Below are 22,909 nucleotides of genomic sequence, written 5' to 3'. Positions count from 1 at the left end.
AAAATAACTGTGCTTGAATGCCCTTTATATACTGCCTCGCAATGGAGTAGATTTCACTAGTTTTATATTTAAAGAACTGTTATACTACACTGTAATGTTTTTCCTAGTGACAATGAAGCATTTCCCCATTTCATCTCTTGTGCAAAATGTTCCCCAACGGAGGTGTAAAAATGACATCAGTTTTTTTGATAACTGTGCTCTATCCCCAGTGGGTTTTCCCTGACAGAGCAGCTCAGTTTGACAGTTCTGGAGCGGCTGAAGAAATGGAGGAATTCTCCAGGGTGCTGAATCAGGAAGCCAGCAGCTAGGCACTAACGAGCTGCACTGACAGGGGGAGCGCAGCACATGGCATAGCCCTATTTGTTTTAGCAGCTAGACATTGGTTGGGAGCCTACTGCACGTGACCTAGTTTGGTACAGGCTTTGAGCCTCAAATGAATTATAGATGAGGAGGAGCTGAATTGCAGATTTGGTATCTGAAGTAGATTCACATACACATAGCAGCCTCAAGAGCAGAGTTGCACTGTTTCTCATGCTGGAGGGAGGGATGCAGTAGGATAAAACACTGTCCTTTTGATCGCTCTCCTCAGTCTTTTCTGCATTATATTTATATTGTTTATTTCCACTTCACCATTCTTCAAAAACAAGTAAGCAAAATGAAAGCAAGTCTTGTGACCGAGTGGATAATTGCTGGGCTCCTTTGGCTTTGTGCGAGTATTTTTGCTTCTGCTGAAAGATCTATCCTCACCGATCATTTTTTGGTTGACATACACAGTGGGGGAGATACAGAGGCCAACCAACTTGCTGCAGAATATGGCTTTGCTGGGGCTAGGAAGGTAAGTGTCATTTTTTCTGCTTTTTTACATTAAATTAATCACTCTAGTTAAAGCATTAAAGGTGTTTTTGTAAATGAAATTCTTATATATTCAGGGAAAACATAACACAAAATATTCGTAATATGTTTTATTCTACTTAATAGTTGTAAACTTAAGAATTATCTATACATTTTGTATAATTTATATATTAGCAAAAGTGTAACAAATATGAATCAAATTAGTGTATATACTAGTGTTACAACAGTTATAATGTGTATATTGGGAACAAAAATAATACCAATATGTTTCTATTTGTTATAATCATTGCTTTTAATGGAACATGACATGCATTGTTCTGCCACATAATTTACATTTTCCTAATGATGCCTGTTACCTAATAACCTTCTATAAAAGGATGTACTGTATTGATGGCGTGTGTGGAATACAGCATCTTGCAGAGTAAATGTATGTGCATCTGTATAATAACAGTCCTTTACAAAACATAGGAACATAATATTCTAGGTAAAACAGTATTGCTTAGTTTACTTATAAAATGTCACCTGATTTTTTTCATGCAAATTTGCATCACATAGAGGAGTGTTTTCTACTGTATCTGAAAGGTAAATTCTGCTATTCTGTTTGAAAAGACAAGCTATTTCCATAGCAGTGTTGGAATCTGAATACTCTTCAGCAATAGTTTGCTGTACATGAAAATAAAGCACTTCCTAGAATATACAATAAAATAGATAAACAGATAATATGAGTAATCTTTAAATAAGAATAGCTCTTCATGTTTGGTACATGGTTAATGCTGAAAAATAAATTGTTTATTTCTACTATACAGATAATTCAAGATTATTTCTAATTTTGGATTTTTTTTCATCCTATTCTTATTTTATTTTTCAGTTTTCAGTGCTTGATTACTTTTTAGTTATACTGATTAAAATTATACAAACAGATTATATAAGTATATGTATTTATATATATATATATATATATATATATATATATATATATATATACAGGTTGTATGTATGTATGTGTATATATATATATATATATATATATATATATATATATATACAGTATATATATATTGAATGGGAATTTCCTATATACTAATATAATAATTCTGGGATATTCCAATGGCTAAGGCTTATAGGTGCCGTTACTCTAAGTATTGAATAATGAGTCTCATTGAAAGCGATTAGTGGGAAGATAATTAGAGTGATTTTGTACTAGAAATTAAATTTGTCCCACAACAGAAATGGCATAATAAAGAATCAATGCTTCAATTCTAACTAATATTTCTATTTACAGTGTACAGACATACACATTACTATGCTATTTATACCAAAGAATCACCAATTTATCGGATTAACTGTTATACAAACTAGATGATAGACAGAGACACCTTCCAATTTACTGTTATCATCAAATTTGCTTTGTTCTCTTGGTATTATTATTATTATTATCAGGTATTTGTAGAGCGCCACCAGATTACGCAGCGCTAATTCTTAGTTGCAAGCTAAATCTAGGTAGGCTCATATGCTAATTTCTAAGCTTTTGAAGTCCGCCTCTTATCTGAAAGTATTTGACAGTTTTCACAGCTAGAGGGTGTTAGTTCATGTGTGCCATATAGATAATATTGTGCTAGTGCCCGTGAAGTTACGTATGAGAGGGCACTGAATGGCTAAAATGCAAGTCTCTCAAAATAATTTAAATAAGGGGGCAGTCTTCTATTATCTTATTTTTAGAGAAGTGTGTGTGTGCATTAAATGCAAAATTTGCTAAATAAAAAAAAAATACATAAAAAAATGAAATGTAAATATGTAATACTTTTAGTAGACTTTTAGATTATCACACAGAGTATTATTATTAATAAACCATCTAAAAACAACATTTTGAAAACTAGAAATGGTTAGATATGTTCTTGATCATTCTTTTCTAATTATTAAACATTATGTACAAGGTTTTATGGAAACATGGAATTTGCAAAGCAAATGCAGAGGTTTATTTTATTATATGGGGAAAACAAGAAAACAAGCTGACCAAAAACTCTTTCCTCTCCTTAAACCAAGGGACAGCTGCCACTTTTTGTGCTGCAACTTTTAAAAATATATTTGTATAACACAAAGTTAACATGTTTAATTTATTGACTTCAAAATTCAAATATTTATTTTATTGAATATGTTTCTGGGACAGTGTTAGTTGATATAAATATGTCATACATTTAATTTACTAAGCAGGATGTTCACATTCATATAAGAATGAAATAATAAGGGAAATATATATTAAAAAATATCTGATTTGTACCATTTAATATAATTAATTACTGAACCTTTCTTAAAGGGACATTTGAAGATAAACATGATCTCTCCTTTATCTCTACTTTTTGAGCAGTAACCATTCAGCTCATTTCCTAATTTTATCTCTTTGATGGGAAAAAATGCACATCCTATAAGCATCACCAGTCCTGATTTTACACTTAATTTCATGTTGCAGTGAGATTTTACTGTGATCTTCAGTGTTAATTCCCTTGAATTGAAGAAAAAAAGAAAGTGGCTGTGCTTGCACATCCCAGATGCATGCACACTTATTAGTCCTGGGACATGCATTTTGACTGGATGTTTAAAGACCTCTTCAATGGAAAAGTTTGACTTTAAAGGACATTCTATTCCAAATGTTTTATTGTTTAAAAAGCTAGCTAATCCCTTCAATACCCATTCCCCAGTTTTGCATAACCAACACGGATATATTAATATGCCTTTTACCTCTGTGATTACCTTGTACCTAAGCCTCTGCAGACTGCTACCTTATCTCAGTACTATTTACAGACTTGCATTTTAGCCAATTAGTGCTGACTTATGAATAACTCCATGGGATGGAGCACAATGTTATCTATATGTCACACATGAACTTGCAGTGTCTTGATGTGAAAAGCTATAAAAATGCACTGAGATAAGAGACTGTCTGTTGTAGTTTAGATACAGGCAGAAATGTAGCGGTTTAAGGGATATAAAGTATATTAATATTTTAATGTTGGTTGTGTAAAATTGAAGAACAGGTAGTAAAAGTGTTATCTATCTTTTTAAAAATTTTAAATTTTGGAGTAGACTTCCCTTGAATGTGCCTTCCACATGTTAACAAATAGATATTAATGCAATGTTTTTCAGGCAGTCCTTTAAGAAATTATAGTTAACATAAAGGCCCCAAAGCTTCAAGTTTATTGATACTTAACGGAAGTAAATTTAAACAACATAGTTAAATAAAAATATGTAGTATCACAATTTTCAAACTGACTAGACCTGCATTATAACATTTGCTAAAAATACTTATCCAAAATGTCAGTGCCTTGTCAGTCTTGAAAAAAAAAAGAATTTAGTGATTCCATTGTATCACCTAAGACAATGAGGGACATAGGTTTCCATGGATGATAAATTATAAAACAAAATTCCTTATCAGTTTACTTTTTTGAAAACACACACGCACAAGATCAAGCAAAATGGAAACTTAAAGGGACAGTATACACCAGAATTTTTATTGTTTAAAAAGATAAATAATCCCTTTATTACCCATTCCCCAGTTTTGCATAACCAACACTGTTATATTAATACACTTTTTACCTCTGCGATTACCTTGTATCTAAGCCTCTGCAGACTGCCCCCTTATCTCAGTGCTTTTGACAGACATGCAGTTTAGTCAATCAGTGCAGACTCCTAAATTAGTCCACGGGAGTGAGCACAATGTTATCTATATGACACACATGAACTAGTACTGTCTAACTGTAAAAAACTTTCAAAATACTCTGAGCTAAGGGACGGTTTTCAACGGTTTAGAAATCAGTTTGAGCCTAGCTAGGCTTAGCTTTTCAAAAATACCACCAAGGGAACAAAGCAAATTTAATGATAAAAGTCAATTGGAAAGTTGTTTAAAATTGCATGCCCTATCTGAATCATGAAAGTTTAATTTTGGCTAGACTGTCCCTTTAAACTAATAAAGAAAATTATTTTGTTGACAGTTATTTCCATGTGGATCCTCTGAAATATTTATTTTGCACTAATGTGTATGAAGTTTATCACAGTTTAACATACACTTTTTAGTTATTTTTCAGTGTTTACAATCTGTTTTTATTTCCTACAAACCCAAATATCTTCAGAGTTATTAGAGCCATGTAGACACAAATTAGTGATTAAATAGTCACTATTCTACATCTGTTGTAACCAATACTAGGGAAGTAAGTGAACTTTATCTTAATTGCAATATTGATAGGCAATCCCTATACAAATGATAAATCTTTTATTTATATTACACCTGACTGATGGGTTAATTTTGGTTGTCAGTTGAATTACAAGTTGATGAAAATATAGTTAGATAAAATCTAAAAAATATAAACATATGTAGCTAGATATACTTAAACATGTTATATATAAAATTCGAGAGTCTATAATATTATGTATATATATATATATATATATATATATATATATATATATATATATATATATATACACACACACACAATAATATATATATATATATATATATATATCTCAAATCTGTATTTATATCTTAATCTATCTATCTATCTATCTATCTATCTATCTATCTATCTATCTATCTATCTATCATAAATCTATCTATCTATCTATCTATCTATCTATCTATCTATCTATCTATCTATCTATCTATCTTATATTGTGTATATTGTTCTTCAGAAGAAATGTGTTTCTTCTTAAAGTGGTGTGAAAACATAAACTTTAGCTCACATATATATATTTTTTCTAGTCAATTTAACAGAGCAGAATGGAAATCTGAACCGATCTATGAGACAACAGAGAAAATAAAGAGCGAGGGATGAAATAACATTTAAATAATAATAATAATAATAGCTGATTTTGCTAAAAAAACACACACACAAAAAAACTTGAAATGTTATGGTACTTTTTAGATAACTGCAAATTATTTAATTTGTCATGCCACACAAGTTATTTTTGCTGAGTACTCATTCTGTGTGTTATGTAAACTGATATTCATGGATATTGTTTTATCAGATACATTATTAAACTAAAATTATATTAAGAAACACTGTTGTCTGCTTTATAATTATATTTGCAGAAAATGCACAATTTAACTTAATCTGTGTTCAGTCTACTACATAGTCATGGTATGATTATTACAAATAGTTTTCATGGAATAATAGTACTATTTTTTCAGTTTTATTAATAATACTAGATCATTTAAAAATCATTTAGAAATCAACATATATTTATTTGTGTTAAAGTAAGCAGATATAATAAATAATAATAATAAAAAAAAACAATCCATCAATACATTGCCCTGTGATATAAAGAATACAAATATCAATGTGGTTGATTTTTCCATATTTTCCAAGATGTTTTCAAAGTCAGATAATGTCAGATACTGAGTGCATTGCTCATATGCTGCCTCAACAAGATATGCAAAATAGAAATTGATTTGATATGCTATAGAAGGACTGGTTGTGTTTCTCAAGGTCTAAATACTCAAAGAAGTTGAACACATTTATTATATTGAGTTGAAAAAAAGTATATAAAAAGGGGGACTTCCGGGTAGCGGCCATGATAGGTCACAATATTGAGTGCTGCTCCAGCTTTCCGGACTTATCTTTATAATACCACCTGTTCAGGCTGTCATCTAAGCCTGAGATATATATAATTTAACACAGGGGACACTGCTCTTCTGCATTATACCAAGATTTGCAGGATTGCTGCTAGCCCAATATACTCAAACTTACTTAGAGGTTACGGCCTCTCCCAAACCCCCCGTCTGAGCACCTACGGGCCTCAGTCGTTGCACAGCGCCAGTTTAAATAAAAGAACTGTATTTCTTGCATTTAACCCCTTAACGACCAAGAACGTACCAGGCATGTCCTACAAAAAGTGTCAATTAATGACCAAGGACGTGCCTGGCACGTCCTCTGGGGTTTCAAGCGCTGGAAGCGATCCTGATCACTTCCAGATGCTTTCAGGGTATTGCAATAATGCCTCGATATTGAGGCATCCTGCAATACCCTTTTTATACCCAACAATACAGGGAGAGCCACTCTGTGGCCCTTTCTGCATCAGCCAGCGATGGTGCAGATCATTGGTGGGAGTCATAGCATGGAGGCAGTTGGTCGGCTCATCGCTGGAGTAGTTCTGGCCGCTCTTCTGGGAGTGCATTGAGGTAGGCGGGAGAGCACAAGGGGGGGTGCGAACGAGCGTTCACGACCGCGAATGCTACACGGTACAGTGTGCACACAATCTCTAAGGGAAGGAGGGAGGGGGGAATAATTGTTTGGAAAGGGATCTGGGAGGGGGAGTGAGGTAAGGTATTGGGGGGCAGCTACACTACTGAAAAATGGGGTTATAAAAAATAAAATTAAAAAATTAGCAAATTTGATTAGACACTGGGTACTGGCAGACAGCTGCCAGTACCTAAGATGGCCACAAATTGGAAGAGGGGGGAGCTTAAGAGAGCTTTTTGGGGGGCATCTTGGAGGTTGGGGGTTAGGGGGAACCTACACTGTAGAAACCATTTATATATAAATATATTTCTGAACAAAGGGGATCCCAGAGAAGCATTTACAACTATGACGGATACCCTGGCTAACCCGACTGGGTAGCTCCGCCAAACGGGTCCTGATTCCTCCCTACCTACTGCAGCTATGTTGCTGGCAAGTGACCACAGCCTGTAGCCACCCCTGATTCCCAACAGCACCATGACCAAGTGTACATAGCAAAACAACACATAGCACGCATCTGGGAGATCCCATAAGCCATGAAATGGCCAAATCTAATGTAACAGGGAGTGAGCCATGTAGTAGGGGTTGAGGGTTAGCCTTAGCTGTCTGGTTTCTGTGACAAAAAACATTTGTGCCGCAATTGCACAAGCTGTATGTAAATAATTTCAGTGAGAAACCTAAAGTTAGAGGAAAAAGTTAATGATTTTTTTATTTGATCGCATTTGGCGGTGAAATTGTGGCAGGAAATATACCAAAATGGGCCAAGATCAATACTTTGGGTTGTCTACTACACTACACTAAAGCTAAAATGAACCCTACAAGCTCACTACAAGCTACCTAATTAACCCCTTCGCTGCTGGGCATAATACAAGTGTGGTGGGCAGCGGCATTTAGCGGCCTTCTAATTACCAAAAAGTAATGCCAAAGCCATAAATGTCCACTATTTCTGAACAAAGGGGATCCCAGAGAAGCATTTAAAACCATTTGTGTCATAATTGAACAAGCTGTTTGTAAATAATTTCAGTGATAAACCTAAAGTTTGTGAAAAAGTTTGTTAAAAAGTTAACAATTATTTTTATTTGATCGCATTTGAAGGTGAATTGGTGGCATGAAATATACCAAAATGGGCCTAGATCAATACTGTACATGTGAAGGGTTATTCAGGGATTCCTGACAAATATCAGTGTTGCAGTGTAACTATCGCTATATGCTATATGTACTTATTGCCCTATAACTTGCAAAAAAAGCAAAGAACATGTAAACAATGGGTATTTCTAAACTCATGACAAAATTTAGAAACTATTTAGCATGGGTGTTTTTTGGTGGCTATAGATGTGTAACAGATTTTCGGGGTCAAAGTTAGAAAAAGTGTTTTTTTCCATTTTTTCATCATATTTAAAAAAACAATTATAGTAAATTATATGATATGATGAAAATAATGGTACCTTTACAAAGTCCATTTAATTCCAAGAAAAACAGTGTATAATATGTGTGGGTACAGTAAATGAGTAAGAGTGAAATTACAGCTAAACACAAACACCACAGAAATGTAAAATTAGCCCTGGTCCTTAACAGTAAGAAAAATGAAAAATGGTCCGGTCACTAAGGGGTTAAATAAAAAAAGCATGAATTAATCGCATAATATATAATAAATCATAAACTAATAACACAGGTCACAAGAATTATTATACATGCATTTAATTTAGTACTACTGTGAATAAGAGGAATCTTAAAGCCAATTGTATCACGTACTTTAATGAGATTAGTTACTAATACACTACCTATGATAGTGGTAGGTAACTGGTGTCCTATGAACAGCCAGCAGCCATAAAGGCTTTTCATGATTTTGCCCCCTTACCTATAATCTAATTCTGAAAATTAAGGGTTTTTTTCTTCTGAGAAATGTAAGTGCCTACTGCAGACTTTGCACGGCTAACCCTGACACATATATATTCCTAATTGGCCTTACCAGAGATGAAAAGATAAAATAATGCACTGCAATACTTTTATAGTAGTTTTCCACTCTGATTCACTGTAAATCTTTTTGTTAACTCATGATTGCTCATATCTTGTGGGACATAAAATACATTGAGATAGTAATATTAAATGTTTTATTTATACATAGTAAAAAAATGTGCAGTATATTATTATTATTATTTATTTTGCCCACTTTCCTGTAATTGAATTCTGAAAATGTGGATTTTCCAATTCTGAGAACTGAAATTGCTCACAGCAGACTTCAAAAGCCTTACTGCGTGATATTTATATCTATCCATAACTGACATCCATAGAGCTAATTACATACTATACTGTAATAAATGCACATTTTTCCTACTCTAGTAACAAGTTCTGATTGGCTACTCCAAATCAGGCAAGTAGCGGGGGGAGCTCCTTCATTGAAAAACAATTGTAGGCAATGTGTTACTATATCCAAAAATGTTTCACACTAGACTGATGTATTAATTTTATTGGAAGACTATGGACACGTCTTGTAATTACAAGGTGTATGATTTCCCTTTAAAGGCATTATGTGACCATATTCAGGATTTTGAGTCCATAAAAGATATATATTATGGACCAGATAAATTCAGATGTCTTCTACTGGAATTAAAATAAAACAAATCATATATTATACATAATAGGAGAATAATATTGTGTGTAACCCAATAGTAATTCTCCACAAGATTTGACCAATATTAAGTTGCAATTTTTTTTTTATCAGTGCTACTAAATAGCCTGCTGGTCTTCTGCCTTGCTTACCTAAGACATTACACTTTCACATGCACAGTTAACTCTAATGGGCATACTATGCAACTGTTCTCCATAGTATCACGTACAGGCTCCACAAGTGATGTAATTAATTTTATTTATTTTCTCTTAGTTATTCTCTGTTCTTCATCATATGACATTTTCCACAGTAAGCAAAAAGTAGAAAAATGTAAAAAGAAAAAAAAGTGTATGTATGTATATATATATATAAATATATATATATATATATATATAAATAGATATGTTTAATAGGTAAAATTATATTAAAAAATCTAAAATATGATTTTTATTGTACTCTGGTTGTCAGCTTTGTTTTCCAATTCTCTAAGGACATTGTTATTTATGGTCATTTTAGAAAAGAATAATATGCCTATTGTACTAACTCGATATTGTATGTTTATTGTATTACATTTAACCAATTTGAAAGGAGTCTGCTTTATGTTTACCTAGCTACAGCAGACTGTGTCACCAATGGAATATTACTTTACAGTTTAATTATGAAAATCATGTATATGATTAAAGTCTAATACCTTTAAATCACCAAAAATGAGGTTTTATAAAGCATTTCAAGTCATTGAAATATATAAAACAATTTTCTATTTAATGATTGTGTGTGCATAAGTGTTTATATGGTGCAGGAAAATGTTAGAGTGTGATAAGAGACCTCACAGACATCTTGTATTTTACAGGTTTGGAGCTCTGTCCCACTATCCCTCCTTGTCCTATTTAAATGGACATGTAATTCATAAAATCCAGTGTATTTCTATAATCAAGATTACCTCTTTTTTTCTTGGTTACCTTGGTTGGACATTGGTTCTTTTACATGAAGAAATGCTGAACTTGGTTTAGGAGTTTGCATTTTACTTGTGGCAGGGGTATGTAAATAAACATTATACAGCAACCTGCAGATGGATCTTTAGAGCAGTGTTTCTCAACTACGGTACTCAAGTACCCCCAACAGTCTAGGTTTTCATTATAGCTTAACCAGTGCACAGGGGAAATAATCAGCTTATCAGTAACCATGGTTACTAACCTGCTCTCACCCATCAGCTGATTATTTCACCTGTGCTCTCAGGGGCGTATTTAAGTTTTGTGCTGCCCTAGGCACTCAAAATTCTGCTGCCCCCCCACCCCAGGTTTAAGACCTTTTTTTTAGACATAATATTTTTGGGGCAGGGTGTAAAAAAATAAAAAAAATGTCTTTTTAAGTAGATGTTCACAAGGGCTTGCATTCACTCTGGTCACACACACACACACACACACACACATATATATATATATATATATATATATATATATATATATATATATATATATATATATATATACATTATTTTGCAAGTCAGATGATTAAAGTGTTTATATAAGGAAAAAAACCTTCACTGTATGATAGTTTGTCAGTAGGTAGTTGTTTAACCTTAAACATCTTCTTTGGTGATTGACAGTTATTTAAGCAAAATATCTGCTTGGATAAATATGTAATGAATATACAAACTGGCCTTTAAAATTACTTAAAAAATACAACAGTAGTTATGATAGGTTTAGGAATTGTATCCTAGGGGATAAAGTCACATGATACAATCATAATAAAGTATATACTTGTATTGTTTCTGAATGTATTAAATGCATACAACATATTTTCAGTTGTGTTTTAAGTCACATAGTTGTATAGATTCAGCAATAAATACTTATTCTTTGCATGTATGACAGATAGACAAGCAGTAAATGTACAAGTATTTAGTGACTAATCCGTTTAAGTATTTTAATGCCTAATGAAGATGTATTGAAGTGAGAAAGGCATATGCTGTTTCACAGTGGTCACGTTGTAGTGCACACTGCACTGTGTAGTCTGTGTGAGTCTCAATCACGCTGTGGAGCCAGGAAGAATACCGCATTCCCTCTCAGTCCAGGCCAGGCTGCACAAGTGAGCTCCGCCTCCACTGTCACCACGTCATTCGCACCCACATACAATCCCATAGGATAGCAATAGCCGTGCCAGCCATTTAAGTCATTAGTAATTGGTTGATTTAGCCACCCGGCCCTGAGTTCAGTAGAGTGGCCCTAGGGACTCAAAATTCTGCTGCCCCTTAAAAATCTGCTGACCTAGGCACCGGCCTTGTTGGCCTATGCCTTTATACGCCCCTGTGTGCTCTAGTTCAGCTATAATGAAAACCTGGACTGTTGGGGGTACTTGAGGACCACGGTTGATAAACACTGCTTTAGAGTAATGTAGATGCAATTACTTTATGATAAATAATTTATAAGCACATTAGTATAGCTAGACATAATCTAATAAGGAAGACTGAGCACAAACCAAAAGTGCATCTATCTTTGGATAGGCAACTTCCAAAAAGTGTGTGCAAGCAATAGTACGTTAAAGAAACATGAATCAGATAGAGCATAGAACAACTTTCCAGTTTACTGTGAAGCCACCAATCAGCATCTAGATCCCAACTCCTGAGCCTACTTAATATTATTTTCAACAAAGTATTCCAAGAGAACTGATCAAATTAGATAATAGAAGTAAGTTTGAAAGCTGTTTAAAATTGTATGCTCTATCTGTCACACAGCACTACCTGATGCAGCCTCCCTCTATTGGTTGCTTGTATAATACTGTATAATACTGCTAGACAGGTGGATTCTCCTGAGCCTTCTGCAGTATGTCCTTGATAAAGGGTCCAGGTGACTAAGGGTACATTTGATATTTGAAGAAAATTGGAATGCTTTTTAAAATGTACTATATCTTAATCATCAAATATAAATTTTTACTTTGATATCCCTTTAAGACCTGATTTCACCTAAATGCCACCAAGAAATGTCCAGCCACACCAACTGAATGTTGGGCTATGATCATAAACTATCAAGACCCTACAACCCCATGATCCTCTAATACTCTGTGCCACCTTAGGGCCCTAGGTATTAGAATCTAAATGTTAGGAGTTGTGTGTTAATTTTAAGCTATTTTCTCCAGTATGAGCTTATTATTATGAAATAATCTATTTAAAACAAAATTGCAAAAAATAACTAAATATATAAATACAATCAACAAATAATTGTTTTCATATCTGTATTATTATTTTTTTTTACTATTTTAATAGGTTACAAAAGTCTTCTCAGATTTAGAGTATATTGTCATATTTTATGGTACATAAGACTCACTGGAATGTAAGTCATCTCATTTTTAAAATACACACTGGGGCCAACTAGCCATAAAGCTTTTTGAATGTAAGTGCTTATGTTATATGCCAGGAAATACCGTACTGCTGCAGTTAATATACATTCTATTCAGACTGCAGTGGTGAATTTTTAAAATTACATAAAAATGTGATTTGGGTATAGGAAAAACATACGGCTAGATTACAAGTTGTGCGTTAGGGTAAAATAGCCCGCTGCTATTACGAATCTTGCAGGTTTAGGGGCAACGCACACTTCTTTGGCCTTACCGCAAAAGACTTACGTAAACTTCGTAAAGTCTTTTTTCTATGGGACTTCCATAGCGCTGATATTACGAGTCTTTCCTTGGAGGCCAAAAAGTGAGCGGTACACCCTACCCTGTCAAGAGTCCTAACGCATTTAAAAGTCAGTAGTTATGAGTTTTATGGTACAACGCCGTAACATAAAACTCATAACTAAAGTGCTAAAAAGTAAACTAACACCCATAAACTACCTATTAACCCCTAAACCGAGGCCCTCCCGCATTGCAAACACTATAATAAAATTTTTAAACCCTAATCTGCCACTCCGGACACCGCCGCCACCTACATTATACGGATGAACCCCTAATCTGCTGACCCAAACATCGCCAACACCTACATTATATTTATTAACCCCTAATCTGCCACCCCCAAAGTCGCCGCCACTATAATAAACATATTAACCCCTAAACCGCTGCACTCCTGCCTCACAAACATTAGTTAAATATTATTAATCCCTAATCTGCCGGCCCTAACATCGACACCACCTACCTACATTTATTAACCCCTAATCTGCTGCCCCCAATGTCGCCGCCACTATATTAAAGTTATTAACCCCTAAACCTAAGTCTATCCCTAAACCTAACACCCCCTAACTTAAATATAATTTAAATAAATCTAAATAAATATTCCTATCATTAACTAAATTATTCCTATATAAAACTAAATACTTACCTGTAAAATAAACCCTAAGCTAGCCTCAATATAACTAATAGCTACATTGTAGCCAGCTTAGGATTTATTTTTATTTTACAGGCAAGTTTGTATTTATTTTAACTAGGTAGAATAGTTATTAAATAGTTATTAACTATTTAATAACTAACTAGTTAAAATAAAGACAAATTTACCTGTAAAATCAGCCAGTAGGATTGAGCTCACATTCTATTGGCTGTTCCAATCAGCCAATAGAATGCAAGATCAATCCTATTGGCTGATTGGATTAGCCAATAGGATTGAACTTCAATCCTATTGGCTGATTGCATCAGCCAATAGGATTTTTTCTACCTTAATTCCGATTGGCTGATAGAATTCTATCAGCCAATCGGAATCTAAGGGACGTCATCTTGGATGACGTCACATAAAGGTACCTTCATTCTGTTTTAGTCATCGGATGAAGAGGATGCTCCGCTTCAGATGTCTTGAAGATGGGCCCGCTCCGCGCCGGATGAATGAAGATAGTAGATGCCGTCTGGATGAAGACTTCTGCCCGTCTGGAGGACCACTTCTGCCCAGCTTGGATGAAGACTTCTGCCCATCTAGAGGACCACTTTGCCTGGCTTGGATGAAGACGTCTCCCGGTAAGTCGATCTTCAGGGGGTTAGTGTTAAGTTTTTATAAGGGTGTATTGGGTGGGTTTTATTTTTTAGATTAGGGTTTGGGCGGCAAAAGAGCTAACTGCCCTTTTAAGGGCAATGCCCATCCAAATGTCCTTTTCAGGGCAATGGGGAGCTTAGGTTTTTTTTTAGATAGTATTTTATTTGGGGGTTGGTTGTGTGAGTGGTGGGTTTTACTGTTGGGGGTTGTATGTATTTTTTTTTTACAGGTAAAAGAGCTGATTACTTTGGGGCAATGCCCCGCAAAAGGCCCTTTTAAGGGCTATTGGTAAATTAGTTTAGGCTAGGTTTTTTTTTTATTTTGGGGATGCTTTTTTATTTTAATAGGGCTATTAGATTAGGTGTAATTAGTTTAAATTTCTGTAATTTGTTTATTATTTTCTGTAATTTAGTGTTTTTTTTTGTACTTTAGCTAATTTAATTTATTTAATTGTATTTAATGTAAGGAATTGATTTAATTGTAGTGTAGTGTTAGGTGTTAGTGTAACTTAGGTTAGGTTTTATTTTACAGGTAAAGTTGTCTTTATTTTAGCTAGGAAGTTATTAAATAGTTAATAACTATTTAATAACTATTCTACCTAGTTAAAATAAATACAATACAAAATAATAAATCCTAAGCTGGCTACAATGTAACTATTAGTTATATTGTAGCTAGCTTAGGGTTTATTTTACAGGTAAGTATTTAGTTTTAAATAGGAATAATTTAGTTAATGAAAGGAATATTTATTTAGATTTATTTAAATTATATTTAAGTTAGGGGGTGTTAGGTTTAGGGTTAGACTTAGGTTTAGGGGTTAATAACTTTAATATAGTGGCGGCGACGTTGGGGCGGCAGATTAGGGGTTAATAAATGTAGGTAGGTGGCGTCGATGTTAGGGCCGGCAGATTAGGGGTTAATAATATTTAACTAATATTTGTGAGGCAGGAGTGCGGTGGTTTAGGGCTTAATATGTTTATTATAGTGGCGGCGACGTTGGGGGTTGCAGATTAGGGATTAATAAGTGTAGGTAAGTGGCGGCGACATTGGGGGCGGCAGATTAGGGGTTAATAAATATAATGTAGATGTCGGCGATGTTGGGGGCAGCAGATTAGAGGTTCATAAGTATAATGTAGGTGGCGGCGGTGTCCGGAGCGGCAGATTAGGGGTTAATAATATAATGCAGGTGTCAGCGATGTTGGGGGCAGCAGATTAGGCTTAATAAATGTAAGATTAGGGGTGTTTAGGCTCAGGGTTCATGTTAGGGTGTTAGGTGTAGACATAACTTTTATTTTCCCATAGAAATCAATGGGGCTGCGTTAGGAAGTTTTACGCTGCTTTTTTGCAGGTGTTAGACTTTTTTTCAGCCGGCTCTCCCTGTTGATTCCTATGGTGAAATCGTGCACAATAACGTTACACCAGCTCACTGCTGACTTAAGCAGCGCTGGTATTGGAGTGCGGTAATGAGCAAAATTTTGCTCAACGCTCACTTCTTGTCTTTTAACAACGGGTTTGTAAAAACCTGTAATACCAGCGCTATAGGTAAGTGAGCGGTGAGGGAAAACTGCTCGTTAGCACCGCATAGCCTCTAACGCAAAACTTGTAATCTAGGTGATAGTGTTCTTCATTCAGACTGTATTTATCCAAGAATTATAAGTAAATTCCGATTATTCAAACATAGTTCAAGGTAGCTTCTAGACGTTTGCATTCAGATGCAAACAAATTAAAAACCCCATTAAAGGGACAACTTGATTTTTTTTACTGTTCAAAAAAATAGATAATACCTTTAAAGGGACACTGAACCCACATTTTTTTCTTTCATGATTCAGATAGAGCATGCAATTTTAAGCAACTTTCTAATTTACTCCTATTATAATTTTTTCTTCATTCTCTTGCTATCTTTATTTGAAAAGCAAGAATGTAAGTTTAGAAGCCGGACCATTTTTGGTTCATAACCTGGGTTGTGCTTGCTGATTGGTGGCTAAATGCACCCACCATTAACCAATTGCTGTCCAGGGTTCTAAAACAAAAATTGGCTCGCTCCTTAGCTTAGATGCCTTCTTTTTCAAATAAAGATAGCAAAGGAACGAAGAAAAAATGATAATAGGAGTAAATTAGAAAGTTGCTTAAAATTGCACGCTCTATCTGAATCATGAAAGATTTTTTGGGTTTAGTATGCCTTTAATTGCCTTACCCCAGCTTTTTACAACCAACATTGTTATATTAATTTACTTTATAACCTTGCCTTAAGCTCGAATTAAGGGCCATTGGTAGTTTATTGTAGGCTAGGGTTTTTTTTTTGTTTTGTTTTTTTAATTTAGATAGCTTGTAATTTTTAGAGTAGTGTTAGGATTTTTTTTTTTTTTTTTTATAATTTTTATTAAGGTTCACCAAACAGTACAGAGAGTAAAAGCACATTCATCAATGTGAAACATTAATATATGAATTCAAACAACAATAGTAGTCACATTAGATGATAATCACATCAAGCAGTACAGCATAGCACGCCTTCCGGATAAAAATAAGGGCCACTCTTGGACCCTTCACAACCTTACAACTTATGGAAGGCCAATGATAAATAGGGGGCCACTTTTGGGTCCCATCTAAGAGGTAGAACCTAGTTTTATCTTTTATACAGGAGGATGGCCTAGAAGGCCATTCATAAATCATGTATTTAACATAATTTTAACAGCTGTACCTAAAATGTTACAGAACATCTAGTTTGCTCACCCAAACTGAAAAAAAAAGATCATACAATTCTGGCTGTAAAAAATATAGCATCATTGCTTTACACTCTGGGAGATAGGACTATCTAAATATAAAGAGTAAATACGGGGAGGAATATCAATAGCTGCCATATTACTTCTGGGGAGTAGTCTTTAATAGGGATAAATTCTACAGACTCCACCTTTCATTGTTTACGCAGTACACTAAGCCTAAATCTAGGAGGAGTTGGTGCCATAATTCTAATAACTCTGAGCTCATGGAAGCAAGCATATAGGGTCTGACATTCATTCATTATAGGGACATTATGTAAAGGAATTGCGCCTTCAAATGCCTAAAATGACTTACAAAACTAGGGGAATCCCTAGGTAGTAAAAACACATCAAACCCAAGTAACATAGGGCAATAAGAAAACCCCCTTAAATCCAATATGTGTGTTACCATTATGCATCAGTATAGTTAACCAACATAGATTCGAAGCGTGTGAGATAACATTTATGAGTTAACATAGAAATCAGAGAGACCGGATCTAGATGATATTATAAGACCAGGAAATAAAGAGTCGGCTAATTAGTGACATACGCATACATCCTAAAAATTACCCCTACTTTTATGCTGGAGCACTGCGACCTCTTATTATAATGTTAGGGGCAACAGCCTGGAATTAGCGAGGGTAGTAATATCCTGACCATGGGATACCCACATGTGTTCTGCGGCACCAATCAGATCTAGGGGTTAAGCCATCTTAAGTAAAACTAACGGCTACTATTGTTGGTTAGATGCATCTATAGATGTCCTATAATAGTAAGTTTATACATACAAAAAGTACATAACGTTAGCCTTATATATAGGGGAGTCTGAATATAGTAGTAATCTAGACACACATTATAGAGTTAAATAAAAACAAAGCAAGTCCAAAAGAGAGCAAGAGCAAGTGGTGATTTTAAAAAAACTATAAACTGTTGAGTCTCTCTCCACTTGCAAACAGAGCAATGTCTCAAGTAAGGCGCTTCAGTCTGTCAATTGATCCCGCAACTAACTGAGGGATAGTCCGAGCATAGTCTGTGCAATGTCCCAAAAACGGAGCAAGACAGTCTCTGCTGGCCAAACACCGTTTATCTTACCCCACATCCAAATACCACAGGACAAGTCCCGATGAGGTTTCAAGGCAGTTCGGTGAGGCTTTCATGACCGCAACTGCGGCTCCTCCGGAACGGCCCTGCAGCGCTGTGTTCCCCCAGCAAGTGCTCTGCCTATCTCTCCCAGCAAGATGTGAATGATGGAATGCACTTATCGCTCCGGTAGGCAGCAGGCCTTGGTGTCTTAACAATGATGTCGGGAGCTTCTCTCTACCCACTGTTCCATTTGCAAGCTTAGGAGTGAGTGCCGGGACAGGCCCTCCGTTGCGCACAGGCGAATCCGCTGCCTCTAGAGAACCTAGGAAGCCAAGACTAAGGTTTAGCCCACCATCCACTTCTGCACATCTCGGCCAGGCTAACTGAGGCTGGCTAACCCCCTCCGGGATCGGCGGTGTTATGTCATTGGCGTCTGGGGACCGCTGTATTGTACCAACATCTTTGGGTAAGTACTGTGCTGATCTTTCTATTGCCTCCCGAACACCATACTGCTCAATCCCAGCACTTAGGCCAGAGGTAAGTTTTTCCTTGCTGTTACCACTCTGTAACCTGGCATTCGGCTTGCTTACAGAAGTGTCGTTCATGGTGGTATTAGGAGTGCCTGGTGTCTGCACCTGCATTTGCAATTTCTCGTATTGGCAGGGGGTAGGCTGAATGATCTGTACAGTGGCTCTGCAGATGTGTGTCCTCTGTTCCTTCAAAACCTCTCCAGCACGTATGGATATGATATTAGTATCAGCAATCCTCAATGGCGGGTGTGTCAAAATTTGCTGCGTAATGCTTGACTTTCTTTTGGATTCGCCTCCAATCGACACAACCATGCTACTGTTACTTGTATTAGAAGCGATAGATCGTGTAAGAGAATGCAGATTCTCTACTTCAGTATCCCAAACTCTAGAGATTTCCTCCAAGTGCGATTGTAGAAGGGCCTCAATCTCCAACAGCATACCATGAGTGCCGGTTGCCATTATGAAAGAAAACTAGGTATGACAGGGAATGTTTGGGTTAATACTGCGCACACAGGGCACAGCTCGTTGTGGGGACAGGCTGAGGCTTCTATATTAGGGGAAGGCCTCAAAGTGCAAAGTCCGGTACTGAGGGCTATGAAGCCTAGTCGCTATTCAAAAACCCTATTTCTTGAATTCAGACTTCTTCAGTCCAGCCTCTCCACTGTTTTGAGCAAAGTATTGCTAAAAATGCAATGTTAAATCAGGTACTAATGAAGATAGCTTGAGGAGCTGAAGCTCAGTGCGACCTGTAAGATGGCCGCCGCCCGGATGTCCCTCATGTGTTAGGATTTTTTAATCTGTATTTTAGTTTAATTTAATTGGTAGTTAGTTTAATTTTAGTTTAGTAATTATATTAGTTTAATTGTTAGTTTAAACTTAGTTTTTTTAATTTGACAGGTAAATTTTAATTTAATTTAAGATAGGTAAATTGTAATTTTAATATAAAGTTAGGGTGGCGTTAAGTTTAGGGGTTACTAGTTTAAATTAGTTTATTGCGATGTGGGGGCTTTTGGTTTAGGGGTTAATAGTTTTATTTAGTATATTACGTTGTGGGGGCTTTCAGTTTAGGGGTTAATAGGTTTAATATAGTGGCTTGCGGTTAAGAGCTTAATAACTTTAGTAGAGTGGTGGCGATGTGGGCGGACAGCAGAAAAGGGGTTAATAATATTTCAATAGTGTGTGATGCGGGAGGGCAGTGGTTTAGGGGTTATTACACTCTCGCTAACGCGCGCAAAAAGCAGAGCTTACAATATTGTGTCAGTGATAACCTATTCCCCCATAGAAGTCAATGGAGAAAAAAACAACACCCCATTCTCACGCAAACCTGATCGCATATTCTCATGTGCGCTAACCCAACATGAAAATATGAATATTTCATGTTCTAATGTTCTGCACATAGCAGAATATGTTCTATTTATTCATTAATAAATATTTCTTCATATATCTGATGGTATTTTTTTACAATATATGTCTATACTTTATATATATATATATATATATATATATATATATGATTATATATAGGTATATATATATATATATATATATATATATATATACACACAGTATCTATCTATCTATCTATCTATCTATCTATCTATCTATCTATCTATCTATCTATTATATATATATATATATATATAAATATCTATTTAAAAATACATAGAATATATTCTATGTGTGTGCAGAACATTGGAATGGGAAATATTTACAGAAAATACACAGTATAACACTATTAAATATGAATTTTTTTGCATAAATATGTTTTTTCATGTTTTCATCTGTTTAACTGCAAATGGCTCCAATGCACTTATATATACAGTATGTCTATATATATCTACATATGTATTTATGTGTTTATATGTGTATATATATGTCTGTAAATACATAAGTACACATATAAATACATAAATACAAAACAGACATTACCCAAGTGACTGTGGGTAAAGCCTGATGTACTGTACAAGTGTAACTATACTTTGTAATTTATTTTTGATGTGCTTTGTGACACTTTTTTGTCGCAAAACAGTTAACCACAGCTCTGAGGATGCAGTAATCATACTAGCGTAAATCACGATTGCGCTCAAGCTTTCAACTTGTAATACCAGCGCAATTTAACCTGTGAGCAAACGATTGTGAAAATCCAATATTGTTTGTGATCAAACAGTTGCGCAACACTCTTAATCTGGCCCATAATGTTTATGTTATGCATACAAAAATACATATTTTGCAATATAATATCATTATGTATTATATTTTTTTGCCCCATTTTTCTGTAATTTAACAATGAAAATTACTTACTTGGCAAACAAAATGACAGCGGCTAGACTTGTCTAATCCAGAAAGAAATCTGTCTGGACTTTTCCAAAAAAGGCAAGTAGGGGTAATAGTTTGGTCATTGAAAGCCGAGTACAAATAAGTTGATATTATATTCAGAAAAAAACACACTTGACTGATATGTTATCTACTGCAACACAATGGAAAAGTTTTTAAATTATTTTATTTCTACTTATGTTCTTTTCAAATGCTTTTGCACTACAAGAAAACACCTACTATAACTTGTATAGGGAAAATGAATAACCAACACTTTTTTAGCAGCTTCTCAAATAATTTTTTGGACTTTTCAAATGCTGTTCCTTGAACCTGTATAAAAGACATTTTTCTATTTCAGTTTGTATTTATTGGCTCTTTTTATGTTAAAACTCTACTTTTTCTGTTTATAGTGAGAAAACAGATAATTTTTTTCATATTATAATTTTTCACGTTTTCATTTTTGCTTTGCCTTTGAATCATTACTAGTTTTTTAGCAATGTTTTAATGACCATCCAAATTTATTTCTCGGTCTCTTATTACGATAAAAACAGAAAATACAGGAACTATAAACACAAAATATAAAAACACACCCAATTTTCAGAAGAATATGGCTTATTCAGGCAAAAGTCAGTATTTAGTGTGGTTCTTTTGGGGACACTGTACTGAAGTTTTTTGAAGTAATATTCTAGTATATTATATCAAGTTCTTTCAGCACTTCCCAGAATTTTTCTTTAGCTTTAGGTTGTCTTTTATTTCTTTCTCTGTCCAGATGATCCCTTACTGCCTTTATAATATTCAGGTCTGTATTCTGTGGAGGCCAGTCCATTACTGTCAGTGTTTTATCAGCTATTTTTCTCTCCAAATATGATTTCTGCATTAGCAGTGTGCTTGGGATTGTTATCATATGGAAAAATAAAAACATTCCCAATCAGGCGCTTTCCAGAAGAAATGGCATTGTGAATTAAAACTTGTCTGTACTTTTCAGCATTCATGGTTCCATTAATTCAGACAATATCACCAACACCAGTGGCAGAAATTCAGCCCCAAACCAGTGCAGATCCTCCACCATGTTTCACTGAAGGCCACAGGCACTCATTCTTCCATCTCTCCTCAACTCTTCTTCTCACATATTGCCAACGATTGGATCTAAAAATTTAAATCTTGGATTTGTCACTCCATAATACTCTTTTCCACTGATCTTCATTCCAATCTTTGTGAGCTTTAGCATATATTAGCCTTTTCAACCTGTTCCCCTTCTGTAAAAGTGGTTTCTTGGCTGCTAACCTTCCACAAAGGCCATTCCGGATCAAGCTTTTTGGGACTGTAAAAAGGGTCAACTTGGCATCCGAATGAAGCTGCCATATGCAGAGCCAGGTCCTTGCTGGACTTCTTCTGGTCTCTCAAAGAAGAAACTCTGAGAAGCTTCTCAGCAGATTTTGAAAGTTTTGCTGTCCTTCCAGTCCTTTTTTTGTCCTTGGCCTCACCTGAGTCTTTACATTTCTTTATAACAGCTTGAATACCACATCTTGAGTATCCATCTGGCTTCCTAATTTCCCTTTGAGAGTTGCCTTGCTGATGTAAAAGTATGATTTCAT

At 35.1% G+C, this 22,909-nt stretch overlaps 1 protein-coding gene across 1 annotated transcript in view; it reads left to right on the top strand.

Annotated features, from left to right (window-relative positions):
- Positions 1 to 518: 518 nt before the first annotated feature.
- The window catches only part of PCSK2 (proprotein convertase subtilisin/kexin type 2), a 454,748-nt gene continuing 432,357 nt past the window's right edge, over positions 519 to 22,909 (top strand). Inside the window, exon 1 of the mRNA XM_053712119.1 lies at positions 519 to 835. Coding sequence (XP_053568094.1) covers positions 656 to 835 — 180 coding nt within the window. The 5' untranslated portion in view covers positions 519 to 655. The remainder of the gene's footprint in view (positions 836 to 22,909) is intronic.

Source organism: Bombina bombina, chromosome 4, assembly GCF_027579735.1.
Source record: "Bombina bombina isolate aBomBom1 chromosome 4, aBomBom1.pri, whole genome shotgun sequence".
Lineage (NCBI taxonomy): Eukaryota > Metazoa > Chordata > Amphibia > Anura > Bombinatoridae > Bombina > Bombina bombina.
The sequence above is the reverse complement of the archived record's forward strand: the minus strand, read 5'-3'. Positions and strand labels throughout refer to the sequence as shown.